The sequence below is a fragment of the Aythya fuligula genome, chromosome 2 (genome assembly GCF_009819795.1).
Source record: "Aythya fuligula isolate bAytFul2 chromosome 2, bAytFul2.pri, whole genome shotgun sequence".
Taxonomy (NCBI): Eukaryota; Metazoa; Chordata; class Aves; order Anseriformes; family Anatidae; genus Aythya; species Aythya fuligula.
The window spans coordinates 136310755-136331426 of NC_045560.1; the positions used below are offsets into that span (position 1 = coordinate 136310755).

Consider the following 20672-nt stretch of genomic DNA (forward strand, 5'->3'; position numbering starts at 1 on the left):
CAAGGGCAGTGGCTGCTGATCATGAACCTGAAAACTTTACTGTACACATGCTCTGCGTTTAGCTTTAGAGACAATTCGTTATGTAAGCATCTTACTAAACAGCAAATGTAGTTTATCGTAAGTGATACCATTAGTGCAGGGCTGCTATACTGAAATGTTTTAATTTGAGTACATGGCTGGGATTTAAACATATAAATTGCTAATGCGACTACTTCTCCTGGTGATACTTCTGTGGACTGAGAAATACACAGAGTCCTCCAAAAGAAGCTTTAGACTCTTGATTCCACTTTGAACATCTGCTCAGGCTTGTGCTGTTGCTTTTGGCTACTTCAGAGAGAAGATTATTCTGATTTCAGCCTTTTTTTGATTGGTGATTCATCAAAAGGTATTAAGAAATCAGTGTTCATTCAGGTGTCAGTTGGTTCTTGGTTCTGAGCAGTGTGCTCCTGCCTTTCTCATTAAAAATCAGAGGACCTATAACACACACCTCGCTGCTTCCAGCCACAGCATCTTTGAGAATAAATATTCAAAACTAACTTCAGATTTTGCACCGATGTGCTTTCAGATGAAAATTTTATACAGCTAGGCTTCCCGGTATGTATTTTCCCATCTTAAAATCTTGTCCACGCATAAAATGTGTAACACTTAAAGGAGTTTTTCTAACCTGTAACAGCTCAGTGTAGGATCTTCCACAGATCACCTGCATGGTGAATCCTTAGAGTCCCTGCCTAAGAATTGTGGAGAGAAACATGCCAGCTGTGTTAGTGCATGAACAAAAATAAATGGAGAACAGGCTTTTTGGCTATTTATTAACAACATACTACATACTGTAAGTGTTTACCTTTGGAAATATTTTGCTCTGCCTCCCCAAAAAATTAAATACATCTTTAAAAAATCACTTTTGGAAGTAGAATTGCTTGACTCAGAAAAGTATGAATCGCCATACCCAGACTCACTTGTGTCAGCATTTGTTACTCTTGTTATCTCTGTATAATTAGTGTGTGTTTACTCCATGGTATGTTCTTTTATTCCTTTTTTTTTTTTTTAACTTTGATTTCCAGTTGACTCTTTGTACTCCGACCATATGTCTCACTGCAGCAGGCTTTTGATCAGCTCCTCTTGGTGGTGTCAGCAGAAAGGGCTTGAGTGGCCAGGCTAATTGAAACGTCTTTCATGCTGCTACTGAGTAACTTGGAGATGCCACTTTGGGGTTCCTCCTCCTCCAGTCGTTTATCCATTTCGTCTGTCTGTTATAAGTTTGTGATGGCGTGCTTATCTCTGTGCGTCTGCAGTGGCTGGCACTGTGCAATCAATCTGAACTGGGACTGTCGGATGCCACTTAAAAAAAAGTAAAAGAATATTTACAGTGATAGATGTCTTCTCTAATAACTGGCTTTTTTTTTTTGATTCTGCAATAGCAAAACTGTTGAATAACTTTTGTCTCTTCAACGGCAGTGAGAAATAGAAGTTGATTCGGGAATCAGAACCTCCTCGTGCATAGTAGCTGTACGGAGCAGAGCAGGCAAACGTGTGCGGCACTGGGGAGTTGCTTTGGCTGGGAAATGGTGTTGGAGCTTTCCTCAGCATCACAAAGAGGTCTGGCTTTGCAGCTTGTTTCTCAAAATTGGCTAAACCCCAGCTCTGTGTCAAGCTCTTGGAGGAAAGTATATTTATCTTGTTTACAGTCTGTTCTTTTCCTTGGTTCTTTACATTTAAACATGTTAAGCTTCCTTTTGTTTGTACATTGCAGTGCAGTCTGCTCTGGCACGGTGGCCCCAGCTGTACATTGCTGCTGAGCTGTAGCAATTTATGGCTGATGTTGATATGTTGGACTCCAGTAAGATATCCCAGCACCCCGTATTAGGCCCTTGTGAGCATGACAAAATCATAAACGACATACTTCATAGCATGCCTCATTGAAATAAATCTCCTTTTCCACCCTGAATACGAGCAAAGAAATGTGTACATCATAAAAATCATTTTTCTGTCAAGTGTAGTGAGCAATTCTTGATGCTGCCCCCCTTTCCTATGGTTACTTGTATTTACAAACTCGCCCTTTGTTGCTCTGGAAAGGGGAGGCTTGGTGGACGTATCTCACAGTAAGGAGGCAAAAGACCAGAATATCAGTTTTCTTAGCAAGTCTAGCAGTATGTTCACCACATTTATCAGCTTCACAAAACCACCTGAATGTCCATACTATACTATAAAAATGCAACTTTTCTTGTGACCACAAGGACTATGAAAAAACTTCAAAATATTCAGACAAGTTGCAATAATTTTAATCTGGGAATTTATTTATAAATTTGATATTGTGTTTCTACCTAAATCAGTAAAATGAGATTGTAGATATATGGAGTAAATTAACTAAAGTGGTTGCATGCTTTTGAATATGTTGCTCTTCTTTGTCCTTTTCTTCGAAGCATTTACAATGTGCATAACTTGTTGACTTAAAATATTTTTTTTTCGTATTCTCTGTAGGTGTGTACTCACAGAGGAATGCTGTGTCAGATATGGAAAAGCAGAGAGTTTAATGTAAGACTTTACAAATCCAGGGTGATATATTATGAATACAGTTGAGATTATCAGCTGACATAACTTTCAGTAAGGCCAGACAGGTCACTTCATCAGAAAACTTGGCCTGTTACACTCCATTACATAACTAATAACTCAGGTTACCTATTTTGGTGCTTCATTTTGGCAAAAAACAACGACAAGCCCCAACCTTGATAGTGGACAGTCACCCTCAAAACTCAGATTTAACTGTCAGGAGGCACCAAAAGTACTTGTGTTTCCTGGCCAAACTGTGGAGCAACGTGAAGCACACACGTGTTCCCTGGGACTGAACAGCCTTTTGCTTGCCTGCTGCTTGGAGGAGCGCCAAGAGGCGCCTGCACGTGCCAGATACTTGGCATTTTGATTGCTTTTGGCTTTCACGGGGGTTGCAGACCAACCTGTGACGGTGACAGCCCTGTGCTGGCTGCTGGTAGAAAAACTCGCTTTGCTCCTGTTACAACTTCAACCCAGCAACTTCAGCAGCTTATGCTAAACAGTGATAAGTCTGCTCAGTTGCTCAGAGGTCTCACCTTCTTCATTTAGGCTTTGTCCTGGTAGGAAGATGGGTTTCATCTTTTGGCCAGATGCAATCTGCTTGTCTTTTAGTAAAAACTCAGAAGGAAAATATTCAGCATGATAATTGCTGTAATTAACAGTAAGTGAAGCATAGAAGATGTTTTGCTGAATGTGTTTTCAAAAAGAAGCTTGGTTTAGGGTGTTGGGTGATAGGTAATGAAGTATGAGACCATACGGGCAATTCTTGTCTTTGCTGACCCCTGATTTATAGCCCCTTTTTTCTCTCTTGGTCCCTTCATTCTTTTCCATAGCCTAACTCATCTTAGATAAGAGAATAAGAAGAGGGTGTGAGAGAAGATTTCCGTGCTTATATTGTCTCAGGTAAAAGGGTGTGCTTTTCTCCTGTAGCAAGGGCTGAAGGAACACCATGCAGCTGTAAAAAGTTTGTGTCTCAATTATATAGGAATTTGGTGAAAAGATACAAGATGTGTGTCTGTCCAGAGGTCCTTCACAATCAAGAAAGGCTCACTGAATTAGTAAGAGACCGCTAAGGTTTAGTCTTGGAAGGGGTGTGCGTGAATGCACTTCTTTTTTTGTGTGTGTGTGCGTGTTTCTGTGTCTGAAGACAACATCTCTTGTTTTTTACACCAGAACAATACTGACGAGCTTGAAGGAAATGTCACCTAAGTTGAGCATCAAAATACCAGATAAATTTAATTACATCCCTGTTCTCTTACATTATGATTTAATTGTCCAAAATCTGCCCCCCTCATTGTCTTTTAATGCTGTCAGCTGGCATTGACTCCATTCTTTGGCATACACTGGAGTAAGAACAACATTGTGTACTTCTTTATTGTTGCTTCCTTGCTGTCTTGCTTTCATTGTATGCTTCTGCTCTATTCAGTTATTCTCAGCTCAAAATCCCACTGAATTCTTGTCTTTTGCCTCTGAAAAGATAATGTTCTCCCTTTTGTGAACTGTTTGTGTTTTGAATGCTCATTAAGAATTACATCAGCTGCTACATGGCCTAAGCATTGTTCTGTGCTAATTTCTTTCTTTTTTTTTTTTTCCTTTTTAAAATTTTTGTCTTGGCTGCCACTGCTTCTTAGGGAAGTTGCAGAGTGATTGTTTCTGGAGCTTTGCTGGGAGGGAGCTCTGCACATGGCTTGTGGAGTGACTCTTTGGGGTTCCTCTCTTCCATTTTAGCGGCATCTGCTGAGAGTATCAAGGTACCTGTTGCTATTCTGAGGCTTGGAGGTGCAGAAAGAATTAAGTGCAGTTCCTTTCACTGCTTCCTTCCTATAATAAGCTGGAGGACTTCCCACACAGAGTATAAATATGGTTTGCCTGTTTTCCTTTGCCAGATGGGGAGCTACATCTGTGGTGTCTCTGAGCAGATTTGGACTTTCTCTGTTTTGATCCATAGACCTCTTTAAATGTTTTATTTCCTATTGTTTTATTTCCTATTCACGGACGTCAGTATCACTAGTTGGTCATACATGGTCATGCACAACTAGGCCATGCTTATCAAGGATTTCAGGATGCATCTTGAGTCATAGTAAATCTGGATAGTTCTTCTGGAGTTAGCAGAGGTAAAACAGCTCACCATTTGGTGTTCTCTGTGGACTTCACGGTCAAGTATAATAAAATTTGGCAATGTTTTCAAAGTCTTGTATCCATATTGTGTTATATTCTTTCTTTCTTTAGCTTTAGGTGTAAAAAGGCTGGCTTTAAGGACTTAGTAATAAAAAAGGGAACTTTGTCTGTTCCCTAAGCCAAGATTTTCTTACTAATTTGTGAATAAAATGTGCTCCCAGATGAGGAGTCTTGACAATTCTGGAAGAGCAATCTTTGAGGAACGTCCGCTTTCCTGCTTCACTCTTCAAGATCATAAAGCCTTTTTTTTTTTTTTTTTTTTTTTTTCCTCTGTCTTCCTAAGTGATGGAAGAACTCAGGGACTTTATTTTTAGGCAGAAATCTCCTCCTCACTTTGCAAGTCCACCTAGCCTTCCAGCCATCCGACTCCACGGCTGTCACAACAAACTTCCTTTCAGATGCTGTTAAGTGCATGAGACGTGGCTGTGCAGCATGTGAGTTTGTTACCCTGGGGCTTCTCAGTCTGTTCTAATGTTATCAAAACTACCGTGTGCTTTCAAGGTTTCCTACATTCCTTGGAGGAAAATCAAATGGTACACGGTTGGGAAACTGATAGATACTTCACAGATTTAGCAGGTTTTACAGATTTTCTAGAGGGAAACTAAGTGGTTAATAGCCTCGATTTAATGTTTTCTTTCCTCCTTTCCCATAATCACGATTCTTGTGAACTCTCTGTATCCTTTTGTCTGTATTTTCAACTGGGATTTGGGGAAAACTATGCCCCAGTGGAGCAGAAGCATTGCTCTAGCTTTGTTTATCCTTTTATCTGTTCCCTCTGCCCCTCTTTCAGTTATCTGGTTGCTGGAGATGGAGTTCTCAGCTGAGATATTTATTTTTTTATCCTTTTTGTGCTTTTCTATCTGTTACGTTTAAGTAATTTGTATTACAATGATGATAATGGAGGTAAGGTAGGTAGTCTGTTTACAGATCAGTTGCGCTAAAGCTCTTTTATATAAGAAGAAAACCACAAAAGATGAAGATTCCAATGATCCTGCCCCTTAACATCAAAGACAGCAGTTTGCTGTGGACAAATGGATCAGTCAATAGGTGGGAGCATCTTTAAAGTAGCTACTTAGCTTCTGGTAAATGCATCTGTTACGCTGTCTGCACAAAGAAGGAAACATTATGCTGTACATTTTATTCTCTCATACTACTCATTGGAGCTGTAAAACACTTAATTCCTGCCTTTTATTTCTTTTTTACTTCTCTAACCTTTCCCCCCTGATATTTCAGTCCTTTCAGCTTGTGTTTATGGGCTCATCTCATGCTCTGAATCACAGATTTAGGCTGAAAGAGCCTTGAACTCATGTACTCCAAACCCACCGACTTAAGCAAGGTCAGCCTATACTTTTTCAGCTTCCTGTCGAGGATCTTATGGGAGACTGTGACAAAAGCATTACTGATGTCAAGATAATCTGCTGCTCCTCTCTCATCTACCAGGCCAGTCATTTTGTCCCAGAATCGGGACAATTAAGCATGGTTTCCCCTTGGTGAGGTTCTGATGACTATTCCCAGTCACCTTCTTGTCCTTCATCTGTTTGGAAATGGTTTCCAGGAGGATCTGCTCCCCTCACCTTGCCAGGGATTGGCTGGCCTGTGCTTGGCCACATCTTATTTCTTGGAGGTAGGGCTGACAAGACCTTTCAAAGACAGCTGAGGGTGGCCTTGCAGTGACATCTGCCAGCTCTCAGCACCGGGGGTGCAGCCCATCAGGCCCTATGGATTTACAGATGTCCAAGTTGTTTTAAGTGCTCACTAAGTGGGTCCTCCTCCACTGAGGGTAAATCTTCCTTGCTCTGGGCTTTCTCACTGAAAGGCTTCCCAACTTTTTCTCATTGTCTTTTGCTTTTTTCCCCTATTTTTTTGATTAGGATTTTGCAGAGAGAATTCTCTCTGTACTCAGACTATATTCAGAACAAATCTGCATATGGGTTCCAGGTACTGCCATGTCTGGATGCCCACTATCCATTCCACCTGAAGCTAAAAGAAATGAAACCTTTTTACCTTTCATCAACCTGCAGTGCCTAATAAGCGAACGACTCTCAGTTCTGCTCAAAATGGCAGCAAGAGCAGTGGTGGCTCCCAGTTTTGCTTCACATGCCAGCAATCTGAAGTCCATCTCAAGGAGTGAAAGGTGGGAGCTGTAGGTTTCACGCCTCCTTGAGAGCTTCACTTTTTAGCAGACCCTAACAAAACTGTGGGCATGGCTGGAACGGGACCCTTGTGTTTCCTTGCCATGCTTGCAGGGTTTGCAAGGTCAGGGAAATAAAGTAGAGGAAGCTTAACAGGAACACTCTGTTGAGCATCCTTGCCTGCTGGAAGGGAAAGGGGAATCCCAGATGCTTAACCCTACTTTAGAAAATGCTTGTTTTGCACTAAAGACCCACGGAATGCGTTGCATTAATAGGACTGCAAGAAAGGACAGTACTTCCTGAAAATGTTTCCCTCCTATCTCACTTTACTTTAAAGTTTTACTGAAGACATTCAATCAATGATTAAATGCATCAAAAAATTGAGCCTGTCCTAATAGATTATTTATTTATTTATATGTTGAGTTTGGCTGGCATGGTGATGTTCGTTTGCTAGTGAAATGTACAAAAAACAGTGCTCTTTTCCCAGCTGACTCGCAGGGGTGACAAACTTGATGCTGCAGAGACCGAGACGACAAGATGAGCTGTTCTCTCTCCGAATTAGCAGTGGAGCGATTCCTATATTGCTGTCCAAGAGGAGAATTCCTGGAAGAAGAGCAGCTCTTAAATGCAGCTCCTTTGGGGCAGCCTTTGGAGTGAGGATGCTGCTGGTTTTGAACGAGGCCGGGAAGAGCAAAGGAAACGTTTCTTAGTTAAGGAGAATGTGATAACCATGTTTTCATTTCTCCATTGAAAAAAAAAAAGTGCATGAAGTTGGTAGCTCGGGGCTCTTTGAGGTTTTAAATGCCAATTAAAAAATCCCCCAGTGATCTCCATTTAACAGCTTAAGTTTATCAGCATTGTCTAGTAGATTTTCAGACCCTTAAACAAACAAAAGCCCAAATTTAAAATTTTTGAAACTAATTCTACAAAATTGTTGTCTTACTCTACTCAGCAAGGTTTTGTCTTTCGGCAAAAATCAGATTATCTTGCTTATTTCTTTGTGGATGATGAGTCTGGCAAAAATCAGGGAAGGAGCATGGTCACCCTGAGAAAATTACTGATGTCTCTTGCAGAGGATGTCTGCGAGCATGTAATTAACTGGTCCAAAGGGAAGGAGCATGGGGAAAGTACAGAGCTTAGCAATAAAAATACACCAATGCTCTCTCTGTGTAGTGTGACCACAAATAGGCAGTAACTCAGACTGTCACAGGCTTTTTACAGTTCTCTGTCAGTGTCCTGAGATAGCCCCGGAGCCTTCTGCTCCTGCTGGTGTAAGACTTTTGCCCTGTCTTCTCACAGTGAGGGAGGAGATCTGTGCTTTATTGTTCATGGGTAAGATTGCAGGTGACTTCAGAGAACCACAAGATGGTTTGGGTTGGAAGGGACCTTAAAGATCATCTAATTCCACCCCCCTGCCATGGGCAGGGACACCTCCCACCAGCCCAGGTTGCCCAAAGCCCCATCCAGCCTGGCCTTGAGCACCTCCAGGGATGGGGCATCCACAACTTCTCTGGGCAGCCTGTGCCAGGGCCTCACCACCCTCGTAATTTCTGTTCCTTTAGGAAAACAGCACTTCACCATGAAGAATCTTTTCCTGCCTTCATCTCAAGTTTAGGAGACATTTGACTAGTTCAGGAGAATAGCTTAATACTCTTATATTGCTCTTACTATTATTGTAACTTGTTTTTTGTGAAAAGTTCCATAAAGGCCTATGAAAGGCCTGGTGGCTTCAAAAGTCTTGTGTACATTTGTATTTTATTTTATTTTGCTTCCGTCAATTTCCAGGATTCCAATGAATCCTGGAAGTGTGGTTTAATCTTTTTCTTCTTTCTCTGTTTTAATTCTACAGACTTGTCGTATTGTGCCAGCTGGTAGTTAAGATGGTACCTTATGAATTTATACTTGGTGGGTCTGCCCTGTTTCTTGGGGTGCAGGTGCAGAGCTATCATCCTGTCAGGGTCATGGAGATGATCTAGTTCACTGCGATGGATACCAACTCTTTGGGTTTGGTGGACTTGATGGCCTCCAAGAGTCTTTCACAGTGTCACCATCCCGCAGTTGTGTGGTACTTCCCTCACTTTCCAGACGTTATGCTTTAAAGTTACATGTGGTTTATCATAGCAGTATGTAGGGACTGCTACCAACTGGACTCTTCACTGTGGTTGATAGCTCAGGTTCTCCTAGCATGTTCTGTCACTGTGAAGGTGAAGCTTCTTCAGAAGAACAAGGTGAATACAAAAAATGAGAAAAAAATCGGAAGTGGAAACTGTACAAACTACCAAACTTACATCTGCGTTTCCTAGATTCTTGTTTATCTCATAACTTTTCTGGAAAGAGGGGAAGACAAAGGAGTAGCTCCTAAAACTTAGACCAAGACAAAGATTTCTAGGTGGAAATGTAAATACACTGAAACTAAGAGAGGATGGGAGGAAATGGGACACGACATGTATTAGCTGCGATGTCAGAATTCATTGTATGTTGAGGTCATTTCATTGTTTCAAAGGCTTCTTTTTATTCATTTATTTATAGCAAACGCTGGAAAATGGCCCAGAATAAACTTCTTGAGCAACCCAGTTCAGCTATTTGTGTTTCATTTTAACAACCATAGGCAGAGAGGTAGTTTCTTAGCTTAGATCATTCAGAGCAGAGCTTGCAGAGGCTCTGGGCACAATTGTGGTGTGCTCTCCCTGGGGTACGAAGCTGGTGTGCACATTTCTGCTCTCTCAAGCAGTGGCTTGGCCGCTGGCTTGTCTGTGGCTTTTGGTAGTGGGAGCTGATTCAAGAATATCTTGCAATCGGTGTTTTGCGGGGGTCAAACGGGACAAACGCTCTGCTCCTTTCTGATGCTTTGATTTACAAAGTTATTTGTGAAATTTGCCTGCTCTGTGAAACGGCTGGGAAGCGATGCTCTCCCTTAAAGCTCCCACTGCGTGGACTGCTCTGGAAATAAAGACCAGTTTTCTTGGTACAACGTGTGACAATATCCTATGTGGATATAATATGTGCAAATACATGGATATATGCTTACACGCTCACAGCCTGCACCCTGCTTTTGTACTGGATGCCTGCAACATCAAGAACCACAACCACAAGTTGAGTATATTAGCATAAGTCCTCGGGTCAGTGTTTATAAAACGAAGGGTATAACTCTCCAGAAATACTAACTGAATGCAAATAGGAAAGAAAATCTTCTCTGCCTACTCGTAGTTGTCACTTCCCTGGCTGTCACCAGTCACTATTTTTTAAGTTTCTTGGTAGCTGCAGGGATAGGACTGATTGAAGGGCCTTATTTCTTAGGGTTTGGTTTTAGGTGTTTAGTGTTAAAGACTAACGTTTAACGTGCAGATTTCAGCCTGATGTAAATTCAAAGGAAAATGAGACAATTGCATTTCCTTGTGTGTATATCAGTAAAGACCTTTATGGTTTGGGTTTGGATGGACATGCTTTGAGTGTTGTAAAAGAGCTTTGCAGCTACTCCAGCTGATCCAGAGGCTTCTTTCTCAGTTCAGTTACTACAGATGAAGTGCAGATAAACCATCTTATTTTTAGAGGATTGAAAATTAAAAAAAAAAAAAAAAAAATCTTAAAAATGAAAACTTTTAATGATAAAATGGATACACTATAAAGTTAACACAGCTTACTTTTGGTATTCAGCACGGAATCAATGCCTCTGGCTTTGCACCTCTCTACAGTGCTGCTGGCATCAGTCCTGAAGAGATACACCAGCTAATAAGAAATTTTATTTCTCTCATAATTATTTCTGCACTGGAGAAGTGAATACTTTCTTCAGGGGGAGCACTGGGCCTAAATTCCTTTGACGTCTTTCTAGAACAAGAGAAAGTGCTTTCCTGAGTGTGACGATAGAGATTAAGAAGGCGTTTTATTCATGAATGGTTTAAGGAATGGTTTTGTCCAGATGTTTTGTGCGAAGACATCCAGTTCAGCACTTCTGGCAAATCCTGCTTCCAGCAGAAGGGACTCACAGGGCTCCTGTCAGATGGAAGCAGTGCTGGGTTTTTATTCAGGGGAGGCTATGATTATTTAAAGAGATGCTGCATTCCACAGGCATTTCTGAAGACCACAACAAAGGTTGTGTCCAGTTGTCTAAGTATCTTTCTCATTTGCTTTCAATAATTGTGTTCTCTATTCGATTCTGCTTTCCTGCCAGTTCTGATCAAAGCGTTTTCATGATAAACCGATTTCTTTTCATTTTGCTTTGTCTGCCAATCCAAGTAACAAGAAAAGAATATTGCTGATAACTGTGTGATTTTTTTTGTGTGTGTGCGTGTGTTTTTTAATATTCTTTTTCTCTCTTCCAACAGGCCATCTGCGGAAAAGAAAAGAGGGGAAAAAAAATGAAATACCTATCCTTAATATTTTTCATGAGTTTATTACCACAATATGCTGGCAAGTCTCTGCGCGGAGATGGCAGTCACCCAAGAACATTTGAAGATATTAAAAATGAGATAGCCGGCTATTCTGATACTGCTAAAGCTATTATTGATCTTGCTGTTCACGGGAAAGCACAGAACAGATCCTACGAAAGGTTAGCAGTTTTTGCTGATACCGTAGGACCTCGACTCAGCGGCTCGAAAAATCTAGATGCAGCTATCCAGTATATGTTCAGTGCCCTGCAGAAAGACGGGCTGGAAAATGTGCACCTGGAGCCCGTGAAAGTGCCTCACTGGGAAAGAGGGGAAGAGTTTGCCGTGATGCTGGAACCGAGGAACCACAGCATCGCTGTTCTGGGACTTGGGAGCAGTGTTGCCACTCCTCCAGAAGGTGATGTTTCATTTGGAATTAAGTATCGCTTGCTTTTTAACACCAAACTGCATCATACCCCTAACAAACTGAAGTGTTCTTCCAGCTATAATAGATCTGTAAGACAAGATGCTGATTTTCTGGGATTTTGATGTCTGACATGGTTGTGAATGATGCAGTTTGGTTGTGTTCGGTTTGGCTGAACTGTAAAATTCCAGCTGATTCCTGAACCCTCCATTAGATCTATAACCTGTAATGCTGCTGAGCCTTGCTCACAAACACTCTGCTCCTCTGCTGAGGAGGGTGGGCAGTTCGTTTTGTGATCTGGGCTTCTCTGGCCCTTCTTTTTCTTTTTGGCCAGAGAAAGTCCCTCTCTCCGTGGGGTGCTGAGCTGACGAGTGATTTCTGCTCTTCTTGCCACGCTCTGCCCTGCCAAGCTCAGCACTCAGCTCTGGCAGCAAACAAGACAGCAGGAAGAGGAGGAGAATCTCATGCTGAGCTTGGGAAGTGCGAGCCCCTTGCTAAGTGTGGCGATCGGAATCTGTTTGTCCTTTCCTTCCCCACACCTCCTCCCTCTTTCTTTCCATTCTCTGTCGTATGGAGACATCTTTGGCACCTGCTGCAGAAAGTACAAAAGGCAACCTGCTGCCTTTTAGTAGATCACACATGGCGTGTTACTTGAGGAACAAGAATGATCTTTAGGGCTCAGCAAAACTCAGGTGTTTTGAGCCCCAAAATCTTACCTTGCTTGCTAACGAACCAATTTGTAAGGTTCTCTTTTTGTGCATATCAGTGAGGGGCCTGCTCAGGATTGCTGCATAGAGGCTGGATGGCAACCTTCTCCTGTGACTGCTCTGCATAAATAATAATAGTCTTATTCCCAGGTGGCTTCAATAGCATTCGTGTTCCTTTACGAGAAAATAAATTTAGTTTAGGACATAGAAGGTAACATCATGCTCATATTTTGTTAGAAACTATAAGTTTTTCTGATAGTGAGCCTTCTGTCTGAGATGAAACAAATCATGTATAGAAGCTGTTTGGTTTAGAAAAAATGTATAGCCCTTCAAAATAAAGCAAATGAAACCAGAGAAGTTTAAGATATATTTGGAATAAATTTTACTTGCTCTGAGAAGCTCCTCCTTTAAGTTTTGTCAGAGGTATTTCTGCAGGTTGAGGTAAATGTGGCTAAAATGCAAACCAACTAAAACATTTAACAGTATCTGCCTATCCCACGATATGTCTAAGGCTTGGTGCTTTGACAGGAGAGTGTTTACAGCACAGGTTGAATCTACAGCTTATTTTGCATCCGTTCCACTCCTATTCTAAGCTTCCTAAAAGGGAAGCTGAAATTAAAATGGTGTTCTGGTGTTGTGCAAGTGGTGGATCATTCCTCATGCCTGATGGAATCACCTTGCCTGAATTACTTCCCTTTTACATACCGTCTACCTTTCTGTTTGTGGCTGTTGAGATTTCTTCTGGTCTCATCCTGCTCTGGCCGAGCTGTGACAGGTTTTGGTGCAGGAGGAGGGCACGCAAGGTTGCCAGTCCCCAGTGAGCTCTTGGCTCTCACTCCTCCTGCCGAGCTGGACGGAAAGGCCCGGGCAGAGACCCGGGATGTGTGCTGCTCAGAAGGCTCCTACAGCTCACACTCATACCAAACACAGACTAAAATCTGTGTGCTTTGACTTCTAAAGTGGCCACTTCATCGCTTCTGAGGAATTTGTTCCCAGGTCCATGCCTTCTGCTCTGACCAGCGGTTGTCACCCTGCCCTGTTCCTGAGAAAAAGGGCTAGGCAGCTGCTCTGAATTGCATTATGAAATATTTGAACCATTTCCCTCAGTCAGGGAATATCATCAGCGCTGGTTTCTCTTGTTTTAGCCAAGAAGCTGTGGGAATGTGAGTCACCCTGTAATCAAAATAATGCAACTCGATACAAGATGTTTAACGCGGCCTGTCCTGGCTTTGCGCTGCTGTTGCTGCACAGGATCTGAGCGCGGAGATGCGCTGCTGCAGGGCCGAGCTGTGCCAGAGGGATGCTGAAAAGGCCGAGGGTTAGCTGTCAGATCTGGCCATTGGTGCCCAGGGGAGCAGGCACCCATCAGAGCTGCACCCAGAGCGGACTCTACAGGTAATCCTAGAGGTGTTTGTTATTAGCTCGGTGGTGGTCGTGCTTTTCTAACCGCATTACTCCAACTGAGATGTGTTTCAGACCCCTCAGTTTACAAAGCACTGCCTGTGGAGCCTTGGCAGATCCCTTCCGTGACACTACTGATCCCTGCTGGCACCCAGAGGACAGCACTGGCCGGACTTTGTGTCCTTCAGGATCCGAGGATGGGGTTAAAACAAGGCGAGGGACCCAGTGGCAGGCAGAGGAGACCATTTCTTGCTTTCTCAACCTCTCAGCCATGCCCTAAATTCCTCCCTTCCCATTACGTGCCACCAGTCTTGAAAGCTGATGAGCTAAGATAATGGGAAACATTGGCAGATGTTTTAAAAGCTGCTTCTCCCCAGTTGTGATGAGTGCTTCATGCTGGACTCCGCGGCCCCACTGTGCCCGCAGAGCTCTGCTCCTACTGCTAGCAGTCTGAAGGGCTCTTTATTAAAATGGCAGTAGCGTAACAGTGGTTAGAAACCTGGCTTTGGATGCTGGAAATTCAGGGTTTATTTTATTTTCTCTTCTATGGAAACTCAAGCCCATCTTTCCTCACAGTGACCCAATGGCCAGAGCACACGCTGTCTGCTCACTTTCCATTTCGGCGTACGCTGTGAGCATGTGGAAAAAAAAATCCTTGATACTTTGGGGCAGAAACAGGATGCCCTTAATAGTAGCAGTATTTTAGCCTTGGAGCCTGAGCCAGGGTTGACTCTGGGATACACGGAGTGTCTCGATTCCTGCAGGTTTTTTTATCTAACCCATCCCTGTGAGGTTGAAAACCTTATGGGACATGGACAGAGCTTTGCCACTTTCTTGGATTTGCCTGGATTTGACCACTTTGGTCCAGATAGGAGTTTGGCACACATCTGGTTGGCTAGCTCAAGGTTGGAGTGGTTCTGATGATGTACAGGAGGCTTTTTGGTACCTTGTGATCATGTGGATAAAATCCACATTGCCATATTTTCTTCTTCAGCACTGGGCGACATGCCAGGATGACAAGTTTTCAGATTCGGTCTGATTTACAGAGCAAAAAGGGCAGGGCAGAAAATATCAGAATTTTTATTTAAGAGGAAAAACCATGTTCTCTGTAGTGCATCCCAAGATTTGAAGGTGTTGGGTCAGAGAGAAAGCTCTCTCTTAGTTTGATCTCATTACAAGGAGGGAGAAACTTTCATGGCTGTCGTAGCGACAGGGAGAAGAGAAACGTGAAATGCAGAGTGACCTGGATTTGCAGAAATCATCTGAGACTGAAAATGGTCACCGCCTCGAAGAAACGGATTCCTAGGTAACAAACAGGATTAAATGTTAGAAAGCACTCAGTTTAGGGGGCTGAGAAACTAGAGGTTTACCATATTTAGTCAAAGTCCTTCTGTCATTTCCAGTGTTTCAACACTGGCAAAACATACAGATATATATAGAGAGGCTGTGTTGATTTCTGGTAGTTCTGATTATATCCCCCAAATTCTGAGGAAAACAGATATAATTGTTGCTTTGAGTATCCCATAATTGAGGAAAACTAGTAGTTCAGCAGATGTTTGACCATAAAGTATCAAAGAATTCATATTTTCTGCATGTGTTCTAAAATGCACTTTATTTTTCCTGATGGATGTCTGCCTCTGACATTTCAGTTTAAAGAAATACTGACAAGGAGAATAAACCCCAGAATGCAGCCTGCCCTAAACGCCTCCCCTAGAAGGAACATCCTCTGGTTTCTATGTACTGTTTGTTGCAGCAAAACTGAAGTAACCCGAATATAAAAATGATGTATTGGCAGACTTTCTCCCAGTTTGTTTGTTAGAGTCGTGGGATTTTTTTGTTTAACTATCAACAACATTTGGTCCAGTCTTGCTCTTGCAGAAGGTGGTGGAAGTTTTGCCACTTACATAATAAGAATATAATTCCCTCCTGTTACTTATGAAATAGGGATGGTGATGTGTCACGGAGCTGTTGAAGGAGTGTGGTGTTGCCGTAGGCTCACAGTCTTTTTAAGCCAGGGATGCTGCTGAAAGAAGTGGTCTGGCCCCAGTCCTGTCTGATGTATTTTTCCCTCGTGATGACCCTCCTTTTTTGTTTCTCAGTGGTGATGTGGATTAGGGAATCCAGCTGGATGAACAAAAGGCCAAAAAAAGAGTTGATTTTAATGTGTAACAGAAGAATTAACCTTGAGATGCCAACATCTTAGGTGACCACTGACCTACTGGGAGAGGACATTCTTCTGGAGGAAGGGTGGAATCATAGACCTATTTAGGTTGGAAAAGACCTCTAGGATTATCAAGTCCACCCGTGAACCTACATGTAGCACGGTACCCACTTTGATGAGGGCTTCAGTGCCTACAAGCACAGGGTGGAAAGAGTCATAAAGAGGAGTGAACAGGGCAAGGCAAAGCTCTCCTTCTGCGTTCAGTGGCTCCCTGTTTTTCTGTGTGTAGGATTGAGATTTCATTTTGAGGCTGTGAGCCTAAATATTGGATGCCTGGATTGTTTTTTTTATTATTATTATTGCTTAGAGCAATGCTATTTGCAGAATGATAATTACACTGCTATTTTTCTTGGAATGTGAAAGATCATGTCCATTAAGGACCTTAGACGCTGTGGTGTTCGGTGGCCTGGCATCTGGGCTGAAAGCTATTCCAGTGGCATTTTAAAGATTTAGAGAGTGGGAGTACTCTGTGGTTTTGAGGTGAGCGTGCTGTCTGGGAAGGACGTGGCTTCCAGTCCCTGCTTTAATGAATATTCAAATGAACTGTATAGACCAGCAGCAGCAGAAAATTGGATTTTCAGGTCTTGACTCTTTGTAATGTGGCTGAATTTAGGGTGATTATCTGCAAGCTGGGACGCCCAGGCTGCCTTACACTAATGGTGTGTGATTTTCCGAGTGCAAGGGGAAGCGCATGCACAGCGGGGTGCTGCCACCTTCCCTCCCATGGGTTTTCTGTGCATTCAGAAAATCATGCACCAGGGGGTGAGGCATCCAGGAACAGGATCCAGACTCTCCACAGGTTGTGTGGCAAGGCTGTGTCCCATTTAGGGCTGCTCCTACTGTACAGCCCTCCCTGCATATACTGCCCTGCTCGGCTGGCTTCCACGGCGTGGTGCTGGGGGTCGGATCCAGCCCCCTGGCTGCTGGGATTTACTGCTGCACAGTAAGCTACACGTTATTGGAACCAAACTGCTGTAATGAGATCCAGTACTTGCTGGAAATTGTAACTCATATTTGTCGAAAATGTAATTCTTATGTAGTGTTTATTTTTCTCCGGGTTCTTCTTCAAGAACTGAGTAGTATATTTAGTCTCTGTGCCGTGCATCAGAGCTGCATAGCCTCATATCCTTTTGGATAACTCTCCTATGTAATTTTAGTTTCATGAAGTAATTCTCTTTGCTGTTCCACAGAGTAGGTGAGGTCACATTTTCCAAAAGTATATTCAGATTTTACAAAATCTTTCTTGCTGATAAAAGCCCTCCTCTTCAGATTTGTTTTTGAGGGAGGAGAGAATGCAATGACGTGAATCTTTCATTTGCTTCACCTTGACACCAACCCTTAGGTTGATGAGTTCATTGTGAACACAGAATTTGGGTTAGTTTTTCTGAAAATCTTCTTGAGTTGTGTGAGACTTCTTGAGAAAGCTGAACTAATTCCTGGAGAAAGCTGACAAGCAACATGCCTTTAAGAATACATAAAAACGTGACAGGTACTGGCTCTCATTCATAGCTTACTATTACAGAATTGCACATGCAAGTTCATTCTCCGTTGGAAGCCATTCCACTGGAAAGCTTTTGGCTGAGGCCCCCTTGCTTAGTGATAACCTGCATAAACCTTTGCTTTTCTCAGGAGTCCAAGAAAACCTTCTCCTAGACATTTAATATGATGAGCATAACTACAATGGACTGCTGCAGAGTAGTTTTACTTTTGTTTTCTTTAGAAAATAGACCAAAGTCTAGGTCTTCATGACATCCAGACCACACTTTCTCAGTTTAGCTGCGAGGATGCTGTGAGAGACGGTGTCAAAGGCTTCACCGAAATCAAGATACACCACGTCCACTGCCTTTCCATCATCTATCCACCCGCTTATATCCTCATAAAAGGCTATCAGGTTGGTCAAGCAAGACTTCCCCTTGGTGAAGCCATGTTAACTGCCCCTTATGACCCTCTTATCCTTGATATGTCTAGAGACAATGCCAAGGAGAAGTTGTTCCATCACCTCACCAGGGATGGAGACTACCAGTCTGTAGTTTGATTACTGTTGTCCCTGACCCCTCTTGCAAGGTTTAATTCTAGGGAGGCCTTAGCTTTCCTAGTTGCCTCCCTACACCCTCTGACAACAGCCTTGTATTCCTCCCAAGCGGCCAGCCCCTTCTTCCATGATCTGTAGACTCTTCTCTTCCACTTGAGTTTGCCCAGCAGTTCCCTGTTTAACCATGCAGGTCTCCTGGCTCTCTTCCCTGACTTCATACCTGTTGGGATGCTCTGTTTGAGCTCAGAAGAAGCAGTCCTTGAACGCCAACCAGCTATCTTGGCCCCCTTTTCCTTCAAGTACCTTGTCCCATGGGATTTCCCCTAGCAAATGCTTGAAAAGTTGGCCCTACTGAAGGCCAGGGTTGCAATTCTGCTTGGTTGCCTGCTTGTTTTCACCATTAACACTTTTTCTGTACCTTAATTCTCAGAAACAGCGTGGTGCAATGCACTGTTTAATACAAGAAACGAGAGGAAAGCCACAGTACTGCCTGGATTCTTCATCTGCCTGGCCCAACCCAACAACATGTGTAGTATTTGATGTGGCAAGAACAACTAAACAGTCTTCAGCTTCATACAGTCAGCCAAGCCATGCTCATAATTCTGTCCTCTAGGCTTCAGGCCCTTTGCTTAGCTAATTCACCAAACGTTATCAATCTCCTGGACAGTGCAAGTTATAATCTCTGTATCTTGCCTAAGTAAACAGGCAGTTCAGCTCCCTCCTTACATGGATTTTCTGAACACTTCTGTTCAATAGCACGCAGCCAAGCGTGCTTGGTCAGGTACTGATAAGAGTAAGAAAGAACAGCATTGGACTTGGGAAGCAGAGCCACGAGGCACTGAATTGGTGGGAGATGCTAGAAGAGTTTGGTTAGTTTGGTTAAAGGCTCAGTAAGGTGAGGCGTTTCTCTTTTAAAAGCAATAATTGTCTGTCCTTTGGGAAAAACTGTTAGGCTTTTTCCGTCATTTCAGCCTTTGCACTGGGGGTCTTAGGGTGGTTTGTGTGTGTTCACGTATTTATTTAAAACAAACATTGTTCTTGTCACTCTAATAGATGAGGCTGAAATGGTATAAAATGGGACCAAAATGCAAATGAGAGATTGAATTAGTCAGGAGTTACACAAGAGTGAACTTCTGTTTTGTTATGGAAAGCACCGTAATTGATGCTTTATGTATAGCATGCTGCCATTTAAGTTAAACTTGCAGGGAGAACCTTTGTTCTGCTTTGTCAAAGGACAGCTTTATTTAGCTGCTTTGGGAACACTAAGAAGTAGAGAGATCCTGGGCTGGAGTTTGCAGCTCTGCACTCTCTTCCTTAGCTTTAGCTCCCATAAGGCTCCCTGCATGAATTCCTAATGCCTGCCTTCTAGAGAGGGCCATAAATGAACCGGTCCGTGACACTTCATAGGGATTATAGATAGTTACTAGCTGTCTGTGGCATTCTTTAAAAACCATCCAGAGTGGGTGTTTGTGCATGAATGCAGTAAAGCACTGCCAAGAACAGTTGCACTCCTTGCTTCCCTTGACGAACAGTCAGGAACGTGACGTCTGCCCCTCCAGCGTGTGCTGCACAACCCAACGGGAGCATTGGGGTGAGCAACTCATCTGCTATGAGAGCTGCTGTGAAACACGGATTGCAGCATCAGCCTACTGAGACCTTGGCTTTTCTTTCAGAAAATGAAATTTTGCAGCTACCTGGCTTTATTTCCAGTGGCTCAGCTCCATACGCAGAATGATTCTGTCACTGGGATGCTGCTTAGGTAGGTGGTTGAACCCCTAGTTCATTAGTCAGCTGGAGCCTGAGGTTTGAACTGAGGTTTGAAGGTGAGTCTTCATTTGGCTTTCTGCACCTCGTTTTATAAAGCTAAGAATCTGAATAGTTACTCACTTAAAATTTTTCCACCTCTCACACTAGCTTAGCTCTGTAGCTAAAATCCAGTGGCCTTTCTTGTCGCAGTAGATGTCTCATGCCCTCTTAGTGGTGCACTGGTAAGGAACCAGACTTCTTGTGTGAAACAGTTTCTTTAAGGTTTTGAAATACACTATAGTTTAATCTTAAAGAAGCCACGAGCCGGATACCCAGATGCCAGGAGAGGTGATCTTCCCATTTTTTTCTGACAGTTCTTTTCATGTATCGCAGCGCTAAATGCAAGCCTAAAAAATTCTGCAAATCTTACACCAAAAAAAAAAAAGAAAAAAAAGAGGAATTTCAAGGAGGAACATTTTCTTTTGAAAACCTGATAGTTTGACTTCTTCAACAAATCCTCACTCGACCTTTGTTATTAGTTTAAGTTTTCACTGACGTATTTTGTGACTTCTAGGTGAGATGTACAACACTAAAATTTCAGGCATCCACTCCTAGTTCTATATTTAGAAGAGAAGTCCTAGCCCACAATGTTCAGGAGTTTCGACTTATCTCTGTAATCGATCAATAAAATTGGATTTTAAGCATAGTGGTAATTTTAATGAATTACTTCTTGAATGGTGTGAAATGTAGCTCTTTAATTCACATTCTGAAAAGTTAGGAGCATTCTCTGGCTTGAGGAAAAGCTAGTTATGTGTAAATTCCTTTGTTGTGTGTTTTTTTTCCAAGCAGGATAACGTAGCAATTTAAAACTATTCCAGCTATTACAAACAACCAGCTGGGTGGGATCTAACCACGTGTGA

The 20672-nt window shown here is 42.7% G+C and overlaps 1 protein-coding gene across 1 annotated transcript in view; it reads left to right on the top strand.

Moving 5' to 3' along the window:
* CPQ (carboxypeptidase Q) overlaps positions 1-20672 on the top strand; it is a 154814-nt gene that overhangs the window by 7977 nt on the left and 126165 nt on the right. The window contains exon 2 of the mRNA XM_032181425.1: positions 11180-11639. Coding sequence (XP_032037316.1) covers positions 11213-11639 — 427 coding nt within the window. The 5' untranslated portion in view covers positions 11180-11212. The remainder of the gene's footprint in view (positions 1-11179; positions 11640-20672) is intronic.